The sequence below is a fragment of the Phacochoerus africanus genome, chromosome 8, assembly GCF_016906955.1.
Source record: "Phacochoerus africanus isolate WHEZ1 chromosome 8, ROS_Pafr_v1, whole genome shotgun sequence".
Classification (NCBI taxonomy): domain Eukaryota; kingdom Metazoa; phylum Chordata; class Mammalia; order Artiodactyla; family Suidae; genus Phacochoerus; species Phacochoerus africanus.
In genome coordinates, this window is record NC_062551.1 from 163,705,265 (window position 1) to 163,717,727 (window position 12,463).

At 41.2% G+C, this 12,463-nt stretch overlaps 1 protein-coding gene across 1 annotated transcript in view; it reads left to right on the plus strand.

The window, feature by feature from the left end:
- The first annotated feature begins 7,306 nt into the window (after nucleotides 1-7,306).
- STIL (STIL centriolar assembly protein) overlaps nucleotides 7,307-12,463 on the plus strand; it is a 56,712-nt gene continuing 51,555 nt past the window's right edge. Inside the window, exons 1-2 of the mRNA XM_047789160.1 lie at nucleotides 7,307-7,839; nucleotides 10,479-10,565. Coding sequence (XP_047645116.1) covers nucleotides 10,522-10,565 — 44 coding nt within the window. The 5' untranslated portion in view covers nucleotides 7,307-7,839; nucleotides 10,479-10,521. The remainder of the gene's footprint in view (nucleotides 7,840-10,478; nucleotides 10,566-12,463) is intronic.

Here is a 12,463-nt window from a genome sequence, read left to right on the forward strand (position 1 = left end):
CCTTGGAAGATTTAGAATATAATATATGACTGGGAGTTCCCTTCGTGGCTCAGTGGTTAACGAACCTGACTAGGATCCATGGGAATGCGGGTTCAATCCCTGGATTCACTCAGTGCGTTAAGGATCTGGCATTGCGGTGAGCTGTGATGTAGGTCACAGACGTGGTGTGGATCCCACGTGGCTGTGGCATAGGCTGGTGGCTGCAGCTTTGATTTGACCCCTAGCCTGGGAACCTCCATATGCTGTGGGTGCAACCCTAAGAAGCAAAACAAAACAAAACAAAAACAAAGAATATATAACTGGGTTGCTGCCACTCAAGTTCTGTCTACAATGGTCTTTGGCAACTGCTCCATTGTAACTCCAGAAATATCTTTCGTGAGTATACTTAGGAAATGGTTTCTAGGGTCAGTTGGGTGCTGTAGCAAAGACAGGGAGCATGCAGGTGGCATAGGTGGGTGGGGAGCAGGTCATATGCTTTGCATTCAAGTGTTCACAGGTGTCTATTATATTGTTGTCTATTTCCTGGAGGGAATGTTTAGCCCATTACATAACCTCATGCTTAATGGAGTTTCTAAGATGAAGAGTCCTATTACTTAGATTTGCATGGTTATTGCCATAATGCTTTATCAAAGGACCCTTTATCAAAATTCAAAGAGCATTGGTTAAAGGAAACATAGTCTTTTCAAAGCTGATGTGCCAAATCTGGCAACAGACAATACACCTACCCTCCTGGGAGTGACTCTGGCAGCTGAGCTTACTCCATACAACAGAATAGCAGGCTGACCAGTGAAAGGAGATTCCAGCAACTTTGCCTATTAACTTTGCAGGCCTAGGTAGTTTAGTCATACCTACAGTTTCCTTGTTTGCAAAATCAGGATGATGGTAAAAAAAAAAAAAAAAATCAGCTTAGCCAGTACTTACAGAGAATTTACCAGTGTGTCTTATTTGATTGTTCTCTTTACTCCAAATGATCCAAGCTCTAAAAAATAAGTAAAAAAATAAGTCAACATGACACATAAATTGTATTGTTACCTCTCCCAAGAGGTTTGAGTCTCAAAGGAATTTTGCATAAATTGACAGAGTAACAATCCCCCTTAAAAATATGATGTTCCCTAAAAGCAAAGCTGCATTGTTTTTAAAAAGCAGCAGTCCAGCTTAGCTTAGAAGTGTAAACAGAGAAAAGGAAAGTTTCGTGTTTGGAGAAATTTAGTAAATAAGGGCAGAACTGGTAACTGATTCCAACTTCCCTGTTCCTGGTGATAACAGTAGTTCTTTAGTTCACATGACTAGCCTATTAGCAGGCAATTCAGGGTTTATAACACTGAACACTTACCAGGTTTAATCATAAACACCATGTCACATGGTCAGGGACTAAAAGGGAATAAGGAAAAATGAAAACAACTGATGTGTTAGGATGTAGAATTTTGGTTTAATTTTTCCCTTTACATTTTTTTTCTTTGTAGCCTGTTTGTGCAAGAAATTCATACTTTTTTAAAAAATATGACATACTAGAAATGGCCCTCTGTGAAGCAAATAAAAGTGCTTAGAAATTTGAAAAATAAGGAGTTCCTGTTGAGGCTCAGTGGGTTATTAACCTGACTAGTACCCATGAGGACATGGGTTTGATCCCTGCCCCCACTCAGTGGGTTAAGAATCCAAAGTTGCCGTGAGCTACGGCACAGGTTGCAGACACGGCTCAGGTCTGGTGTTGCTGTGGCTGTGGCTGTGGCCAGCAGTTGTAGCTCCAATTCGACCCCTAGCCTGGGAACTTCCATATCCCATACCTACAGCCCTAAAAATTAGAAAGAAGGAAAGAGAGAGTGGGAGGGAGGGAGGAAGAAAGAAAAGAAAGGAAGGAAGGAAGAAAGAAAAAAGAAATTTGAAAAATAAGACTGGCAGCTTTTCTCTGTAGGGGTCGATATCCATAGCAATTCCATGGTGTGTTGAAATGACAAATATATATAAACAGGGGTCAAAGAATAGCACAGTATATATTCAGTCTATTTAAACTGGTCTACAATCTAACAGTAATTCATATTTGCTTTGGATAATTACTTCTTATTACCCCACCTATAAAAGTGTGCCTTCCTCATTTTATGCTTGTCATGTCCTTCAAATTCCCCACACTATCTAGCACAAAGCTTAATGTGTAGTAGGTCCTTTGTAGATTTTATTTCACTAAGCTTATTTTCTTTCTCTCTCTCTCTCTCTTTTTTTTTTTTTTTTGCTTTCTAGGACCGCACCCATGGCATATTGGCATATGGAGGTTTCCAGGCTAGGGGCTGAATCAAAGCTATAGCTGCCGGCCTACCCCACAGCCACAGCAACGCAGGATCTGAGCCACATTTGCGACCTACACCACAGCTCACGGCAACACCAGATCCTTAACCCACTGAGCAAGGCCAGGGAATCAAACCCACATCCTCATGGTTCTTGGTCGGATTCCTTTCCGCTGCACCATGATGGAAACTCCAAGCTTATTCTCTTCTTAATTTAACAAACCATGCCCTTGATCTTGATGTATGTACACTTTATTACAGCAGTGCGTTGCCCATTTATTAGCACTGCCAATGTGCTGATAATATATGGGCAGTCTTTTAACTTTCACACTCATTATGCATTAACTTTTTTTAATGATAACGTGAAACATGCCAAGGAGGAAAATCAGTCTTAGAGAGTTTAAATGGCAGAACTGGGGTGTTCCTCTCATGGCTTGGCACGTTAAGAACTCAGCTAGTATCCATGAAGATGAGAGTTTCATCCCTGGCCTCGCTCAGTCAGTTATGGATCCAGTGTTGCTGTGAGCTGTGGTGTAGGTTGTAGATGTGGCTTGGATCTGGCATTGCTGTGGCTCTGGGATAGGCTGGCAGCTCCAATTCGACCCCAGCCTGGGAAATTCCATATGCCGCAGGTGCAGCCCTGAAAAGAAAAACAAAGGATTTAAATGGCAGAATTGGGGCCAGATCCCCAAAGCCAATGCTTGTTATGTTATACTATAATTAAAAAAAATTTTTTTTAATATCTAAGGAAAAGCACTTCAGACTTCTCTCGGTTTCCTCCCTCCCTCCCTTCCCCTTCTTTCTTTCTTCCTTCCTTTCTTTCACCTTGGATTGGGAACATTTTATTCATGCAACTGTTTAGGGAAAATAATGCCTGGGGCCCAACCATCTTGGTTACGTCAGATGCTATTACTATTTACGATAAATCTATTCAGCATAATATCTAACCAGTTTTAACCTAGCATCATTTTCAGCATCACTACTCCCCATTTTAGCATAAATACATTTTCATATTACTGTTAGACTAGGACTAAATGTTCCATAACTCAGCAAGTAATCTTGCTTATTGTTTTGATGCTTGGCTTTCCCTCCAGCTCCACTTCAGTAATAGGTTTGTCCACTTTGCTCTCACCTCCATTAATATGTGGTATCCTGGCCAAAGCCAAGGTTTCCCACATCCCCCATTCTTGTCAAAACCAAGGCATCTTCATTAAAAACCTTACTAAAGATTTTCCCACAATAGTTAGTAAAAACCTTCACTCAGTTATAATTATCATGATGCATTTTAAATTCAAACAGGTTATAATGAAAGGCTATTCATTCAAAATTATTTAATTACAAGACTGGATAATTGAAAAAGAATTCTCCACGAATACTTAGTTTGAGCTAGGAAGTAATATTCTGGTTAACAAGTTATGACTCTAGGACAATGACATGATTAAACAGAACTGGCTTGAATCTTATAGGTGCATTAATCTGTATTTGATGTTGGTTCAGAAGTCTGTTTACAAATCAATTTCAAAATTAAATATAATCCTTCTTGATTTTTCTTTCCATGTCCATAAAATGAAGTGCTTTTCCTTATCACCAGTTTTTCGCACAACAGACCAGTAAATCTCATGCACTAGCCCTTAGGAACGTCACAGCAATCTGGCCTCTCAGTGGGCAGACAGTGACCCCTCACCGTTCAAAATGAAGCTGCCCAGCAATCAGCAATATCCATAACTTCATTAGTAATCAACAACCTGTAGGCTGCTTAGCATCACCTAAGAGCTCCATTACACCTAGAGCCATCGTTCCTAGCACCCCAAGTCCCAACGTAAAAGCCAAGTTTTCTTAAATATGAGTCTGAGTCATTCCAATCCAAAAATGGAGCCAGTGGAGTTCCCACTGTGGCTCAGCAGGTTAAGGACCTGACCTTGTCTCTGTGAGGATGCAGGTTTGATCCCTGGCCTTGCTCCAGTTAAGGATCTGGCATTTCTGCAAGTTGCACTGTAGGTCCCAGATGTGGCTTGGATCAGGTGTTGCCATGGCTGTAGCATAGGCCACAGCTGCAGCTCCAGTTCATCTGCTGGCATGGGACCTTCTATATGCTGCAGGTGCGGCCGTAAAAAGGAAAACAAAAAACAAAAATGGAATCAGAAGTTATTTTTCATTCAATTCAAAAAATACCTACTCAGTGCATAGCATTTAATGTATATCCTGCTTAGAAATCTACTACTAATAAAATGTTTAATTGAAGTCTGGTATTTGAATTATTATTAACCAAAAAGGAGGTATTTTATCTTGTTATTGTTCAAAAAATTAGCACATGCTTCACCTCTCCACTTACCCTTTCCTTTCTTCTTTTTAACAGACTTCGTTCTTAGGAACCATTTTATATTAGCAGAAAAATTGAGAATATAGTACAGAGTTCCCTTATAACCCCCCCCCCAGTTTCCCCTATTTTTAACATTTATTATGGTACATTGGTTACAATTAACTATCCAATATTGGTCATTAACATTAAAGTGCATAGCTTTTTGTTTGGTTGGTTTTTTTTTTTTTTTTTTAGATTTTCTCGGTTTTTAACGAAGGCTCAGTTTTTTGTTCCATGATCCCAAGCGTGATACCACATTACATTTAGTTGACATCTCTCTTCAGGCTCCTCCTAGCTAGTTTCTCAGACTTTCCTTGTTCTGATAACCTTGACAGCTTTGACAAGTACAATTCAGGTATTTAATAAGATTCCTCACTATTGAAATGTGTGTGATGTTTTTCTCAGGGTGAGTCTGGGTTTATAGGTTATTGGAAGGAAGACCACAGAGGTGAAGTGCCATTTTCATCACAGCATATGAATTATATATACTATCAGGATGACTTTTAACGTTGGCTTTGATCACCTGGCTGAAGTACTGTTGGTCAGCTTTCTCCACTGCAAAGTTACTCTTTCTCCCGCTCCTTTACGTACTGAACACTTTGGGAGGATGTCATTATATCCAACCTCCACTTAAGGAGTAGAGAGTTTTGTGTTAGACCTGCCCCTTCCTTTTTTTTCTTAATTTATATCATCTTACGTTACTCTTTCAGATATTTTAAAATAGTTCTAAAAAAACCCATAAGTCATGAGGGGCCCATGCAAAGTCCTTTTCTTTTACCTCCTAAATTCAATGTGTAATCAAATCCTGTTGAGTTTACCCTCAACATGCATAAAGAATCCAACTACAGGAGTTCCCGTCATGGCGCAGTGGTTAACGAATCCGACTAGGAACCATGAGGTTGCGGGTTCGGTCCCTGCCCATGCTCAGTGGGTTAACGATCCGGCGTTGCCGTGAGCTGTGGTGTAGGTTGCAGACGCGGCTCGGATCCTTCGTTGCTGTGGCTCTGGCGTAGGCTGGCGGCCACAGCTCCGATTAGACCCCTAGCCTGGGAACCTCCATATGCCGCGGGAGCGGCCCAAGAAACAGCAACAGCAACAACAACAACTACAACAACAAAAAAGACAAAAAAAAAAAAAAAGAATCCAACTACCTCTTACCACTTCCATTGCTACATTCTGGTTCAAGTCATCAATCTCTCCCTTAGGTTATTGCAGCAACCTTCTAACTGGTCTTGTTGCTGCCTTTGCCCCCTACAATTTTATTCTCTATCTGGCAACCACAGTGATCCTTTTAAAATCAAAAATCACATCTTGTCAGTTCCCTACTTAAAATCTTCCAGTGGCTTCCTATGTAGCTCAAGAGTGCAGCTAAGGAGTTCCCATTGTGGTTCAGCAATAATGAACCTGACTAGTATCAATGAGGACAGTTTGATCCCTGGCCTTGCTCAGTGGGTTAAGGAACCGGCATTGCCATGTAGGTTGCAGATACCACTCAGATCTGGCATGGCAGTGGCTGTGGCACAGGCTGGCAGCTGCCACTCCGATTTGACCCCTAGCCTGGGAACTTGCATATGCCCCCAGTGCAGCCCTAAAAAAGACCCCCAGAAAAGAGTGCAGCTAAGTCCTTGTAATGCCCTATGTGATCTGCCAACACCTCTCCTCAACCTCTGTCAACTTGACAGTCTTATCACTCATTTTGCTCAGCACATACTGGCCTCCTGCTCTTCCTTGAAGATGCCAGGAAACTCCCACCCCAAGGCCTTTGCACTTAATGTAAACTTTGGCAGCCATCAAAGTGTGCCACTTGGATCTCTCTCCAGAAGGAACTTACCAATTAGCTGCAGAGTACACTTGGCTGACAGCCTCTTATGACCTTCCAAATCTGCCTTAACTTTGGCACCTGCTCTTTGTGGGAAGCCCCAGGCAATGACAGAGGAGCAAGAGTTCTAGCCATTTCTGCCTAATGTGGGACTCCTCTAATGGACCCTCTTTGCTCCAGAGTTCCCCACTGGCTCAGCCAACTTTGTCAGACATGCATCACTGTCTGAGGCTCTTCTTGCTCTCACACCAGAACTGAGGACTCACTATCATTTCTCTTAAACTGTGTGCCTTAGAGTCTAGGAATTTTTCCAGGAAAGCAGAGAATGACACTATGGAGCATATATTTCTTGGCTGGTTTGATACATTTTTCAGGATGGTGTTTTCACTCTATCAAAAGGATGGACACATTCAGAACAAGACAGCCTGCAAATGCAGCTCAGACTTGAAGATAGTTCCATATTGCTCAGGAAACTAACAAAATCTAGAGAAAAGTAAGTGACATTTTGTATCTGGACTCTGCACTTAGTAGCTGTGTGATATTTTACTTCCTCTCCCTTGTTCAATAGGGATAGTAATACCTATTTTGGCTGTTAGGACCGTCATATAAGACAATGGCGGCGGAGAAGGCTCAATTACAAATAATACTTCTGGAGATAACTACAAATAATCACACTAATATTAATGCAACATGCCATATATATAATACTAATACCATCTATAATCCCAATATTAGTTGTGGAGATAGGTATAAATGGCTTAAGTCACGTTTTCTTCTGCTTGAACAGGAAGAAATTATTTTAAAATCTTATGTTATTGAGAGGACCCTTCATAGGAAAGGAACTGGGAGACATCTACCTCCCGGCTCTTTCTGTCCGTTCAAAGGGTTTGGTTCGCTTCTAGTAGCCTAGTGACGGTCGGGGGAGCAGGCACTTCCGGCTTCCTCTGCCGTACTCATCGGCTAAGCTGGACTTCTCACTGCGCGTGCGCACGACCCGCCCCACCCCGGAACTTAACCGTTGGCGTAATTGAACTGTTTAAATCCTCGGGAACCTGCTCCTGGGGAGCCGGAGGCGCACTCATTTCTCCACGGAGGCTTGGGATTGGTCGGGAGCGTACCGATACGGAGCGCTGATTGGCTGGCGCATAAGAACGTCCCGGCGACCACACGTGACGCTCCCAGCACCGCCTCTGCTCACTGACGGGTGGGTTTCTGACCAGTCAGCAGGCGTGGCGCGGTCTTCGGTTTCACGAGATTGTGTTTGCCGCCCTGGTTCCCGCGACCCCAACGTCCCAGAGGCGGGGCGAAGTCGGCGGAGGCACTTCTTGGAGCCGACCTCTATTCTGGCCCAACAAACAAACCTCGACTCCGCGGAGGTTGTGGTGAGTGGGGCTTTGTGCTTCGCTTCCCCCGAGGGGCGGCAGCGGGTCTGGGGGAAGAAGGGTGGGCAACATTCAGGGCCTTGTAGTAGATTCAGCCCTCTGGGAACCTGGACTCCTGCAGTGAAGGGAAACAAGTAGGAGAAATAAATTAAGCGGACCACGAATTCCTTGGGAATCGTTTGTACTTAGGTGTGTGAACGAGGTTTGTAGTTGATACGGTGCCATTTAAAGTTTTTACTGTGAAAACTTGATTGAAGCCCTGTATACTTGGACAGCTATATAGTGAGTAATCAGTGAACGTTTGAATTCAAGTTCGTGGTCTACTGGAGGTAACCTATAAACAAGAAAGTGTGAAAATTCTGTGTATGTGAACACAGGCGGTAGTAACTCCACCGTGGTGTCTAGGAGATGGTTTCACAGGGGAGTTGACATTCGGGTTGGATTGTGAAGGACGATGGAGATTTACCAGGGCATTCCGAGTAAAGGGGACCTCCAGCGTGCAAAGATGCTCAAACTCTGAAACTGCGAGCAGTTCACATTGTAATGGCAGGATGAATAAGGGATAAGTTTGGAGTAATAGGATGGGGCCATATCGTGAAAGTCATTTATTCTACATATAAAGAAGGGTTCTTTTTAAGCAGGAGAATAACTTGATCAGATTTATATGGAAGTACCCTTCTACCAGCACTGTGGTGACATTTAAGAAAATCTGGTGGGACCTGATGAAGTCAAGAACTAAGGTGGTGGGGGTATAAAGACAGAATTTATATGGGTGAAGAGGGAAGAAGGAGAGTTAAGGATGACTTAATGGTTTTCATTTGATACACAGTGATGCCATTATCCAGGGAGAATATGTTTTGCTAGGTATGGGTGTTGTGTGGGTTGTTTGGTTTTTTTTTTTTTGCCATTTATCTTTTTTATTTAACAAGGGTGTTATGTGGTTTTAGTTTCACTAGCTTTAACTGCTTGTGCATTACTCTCAAAATAAACTATCTCATATGGATTTTTTAAAATAAGAAATAGATCAACATTCTTTAATGCGTAAAGGAAGAATAGACAAATATGTGTTTTAAGGCTCTTGTTTAATGAAGAAAAATGGCACTTATTACCCCCTGGGATTACAAATGTCAATCTGAATATTGTTATCCATGACCACCACGTGGCACAGAAGATCTTTTGAGTTTAAAACATGCATTCTGTAAAAACCAGGTGAAGTCCAGATACCTCCAAGAGGGAGTTTTTGTTATTGTTTTTTATTATAATTGATTTACAGTGTTCTGCCGTTTTCTGCAGTACAGCACAGTGACCTGATTATACATATATATACATTCTTTTTCTCATGTTTTCTTCCATCATGTTCCATCACAAGTAATTGAATATAGTTCCCTGTGCTATACACCTCATTAGGACTTCATTGCTTATCCACTCCAAATACAATAGTTTGCATGCCAAGAGGAAGTTTTTTGTTTTTGTTTTTGTCTTTTCTAGGGCTGCTCCCGCGGCATATGGAGGTTCCCGGGCTAGGGGTCCAATCAGAGCTGCAGCCACCGGCCTACGCCAGAGCCACAGCAACGCGGGATCCGAGCCGCGTCTGCAACCTACACCACAGCTCACGGCAACGCCGGATCGTTAACCCACTGAGCAAGGGCAGGGACCGAACCCGCAACCTCATGGTTCCTAGTCGGATTCGTTAACCACTGCGCCACGACGGGAACTCCCCAAGAGGAAGTTTTTAAGTCAGCCTAATAAAAGGCACTTTCAATAGGATTTTGTTCTTGTAAATATTTCTAGCTTTTGAGTTTTAACTTAAAAAGTTCTTCTAAATGACTTATGTATTGGGATGAATAACTCTTTCCTTCCTTATCTGGCTTCAAACTATTCTTTTTTGCTAGAATTGAAATAGAATGTACAGGGCCTAAGGATTAACTCTAAGATTTAATAAAAGAACATAAATACTGAAACTATGAAGAAAGGGCTTTGAGGTCTGAATTTTGCCGGAGTATTATTTAGATGGAGGTGGATAGTGGGCATTTAGAAATATGGGCTTGAAACTCAGAGGAGAGACGGAAGCTGAAAGTTTGCTATATACGGATAGGTGTGGAAGCAATGGGAGTGGAAGAGATTCCCTGGGGAGGGCACATGGAGCCAAAAAAAGAACACTGACTTTTCACTGATACAGGGTAAGTTTGTGGGGATATAGGTATGTGTCTTCCATCTCCACGGGATTGAAGATTTGTTGACTTTATTATAGACCCAATAAGTATATAGCCAAATTGTCCTATTTGCTGTTTTGTGGTCTTCTATTATGAGGCTTTTGGTTAAAATCTCATGTAATAAATACAGCTTTCCCTACCCAGCTCACTAAGTTAATACAAGGATCTTAGGGGCAGAATCTGTGCTTTCCTTGGTGAATAGATATATTGGTAGGTTTTGCTGCCCAGAATAAACATTAATTTATAGGCCGAGTAAAGTATAGAAATGATCAGAATCCACAAACACTTTATCTTATTAATCTGTGGGTGAAGACACTTCGTGTAAATACCCTAATTTTGCCTATTTTTTGGTTGATATGTGGTTTAATCACCTTTTTATTTTTTGTTTTCTATCACTCATTAATAATATTCTCTTTACTTCTTTAGGATCCTGAGCATGTGAAATTGAATAAATCCTTCACTAATCATCATGGAGCCTACATATCCTCTTGCAGGACCCCAGATGAATAACAGGTATGGAAATATTTTTACAAATTTTTTTTTTCACAGCTACTCACGTAACTCAGGAAGGTAGGTTGGAATAGAGGGAAAAAATCATCTTTAGAATCAGGAAAATCTGGGTCCATATTCCAGCTCTACCACTTATTAGGTGGATGACCTTGATCACGTTAATAAACTGCTCAAAGCCCCATTTTCCTCATCTGTAAATTGGGGGTAGTACTCTATCTTCTTTATTTTATTTTTTTTCAGTTTTATTGGAATATAGTTGATTTACAAAGTTATGTTAATTTCAAGCATACAGCAAAGTAAATCAGTTATATATCTATCCATTCCTTCTCAGATTCTTTTCCCATATAGGTTATTACACAGTATTGGATAAATTTCTCTGTGCTGTACAGTAGGTCCTTGTTACCTATCTATTTCATATATAGTGTGTATATATCAATCCCAACCCCCTGATGTATCCCTCCCCCCAACATTTCCCCTTTGGTAAACCTGAGTTTGGTTTTGAAATCTTTCAGTCAGTTTATGTTTTGTAAGTTCTATCGTATCATTTTTATTAGCCTCCACGTATTAGTGATCTCATATGATATTTGTCTTTGTCTGACTTACCTCACTTAATGTGATAATTTCTAGGTCCATCCATGTTGTTGCAAAAGGCAGTATTTCATGCTTTTTTATAACTAATAATCCATTATATATATGTACCATATCTTCTTTATCCAATCCTCTATTGATAGACATTTAGGTTGCTTCCACGTCTTGACTATTGTAAATAGTGCTGCAGTGAACAGTGGGGTGCATTTATGTTTTTGAATTATGGTTTTCTCCAGATATATACCCAGGAGTGGGATTGGTGGATCACATGGTAGTTTTATATTTAGTTTTTTAAGGAACCTCCATGCTGTTCTCCATTGTGGGTTGCACCAGCTTATGTTCCCACCAATAGTGTAGGAGGGTTCCCTTTTCTCCACACCCTCTCCAGCATTTGTTGTTGGTTGACTTTTTGATGATGGCCATTCTGACTGATGAGAGGTGATACTTCATTGAAATTTTGATTTGCATTTCTCTAATCATTGGCAATGTTGAGCATCTTTTCATGTGCTTTTTGGCCATCTGTTTTCTTTGAAGAAATGTCTGTTTAAATCTTCTGACCAATTTTTAATTGGATTGTTTGCTTTTTTGATGTACGAGATGTTTGCTGTATGAGATGTCTGTATATTTTGGAGATTAATCCCGTGTTAGTCGCTTCGTCTGGAAAGATTTTCTTCCCATTCTGTGGGTTGTTTTTTCGTTTTGTTAATGGATTCATGGTAAACTCTATCTAACAGAAGATTATTGTCAAGGGATTACTAAACTGGAGAATTCCCTTGTGGTGCAGCAGATTAAGAATCTGGTATTGTCACTGCAGCAGCTTTGTTGCTTTGTTTCATTCCCTACCCTGGGAACTTCCACATGCTGCAGACGAGGCCCAAAGATAAGTAAAGAAATAAACAGACAAATAAATAAATAAAAAGAAAGAAATTGGATGAGTTTGAGCTGTGGCACAGTGAGTTAAGGATCTGGCATTGTCTCTGGAGTCTGTGGCTGCATGGTTTCAATCCCTGGCTCAGTGTAGTGGGTTAAGGATCTGTTGTTGCGGCAGCTGCGGCTCTAATTCTGTCCCTGACCTGGGAACTTCCATATGCCCTGAATGCAGAAAGGGAGGGAGGAGGGAGGGAAGGAAGGAAAGAAAGAAAGAAAGAAAGGAGAGAAAATAAGCTTAAAGAAGATTCTGTACCTGGCCTGGGAACTTCCATATGCTGTGAATGCAGCCATAAAGAAAGAAAGGAAGGAGGGAGGAAGAAAAGGAAAGAGAAGAAAAGAAACTTAAAAAAAAAAAAAAAAAGATTACTAAAGGGTTTGGGACA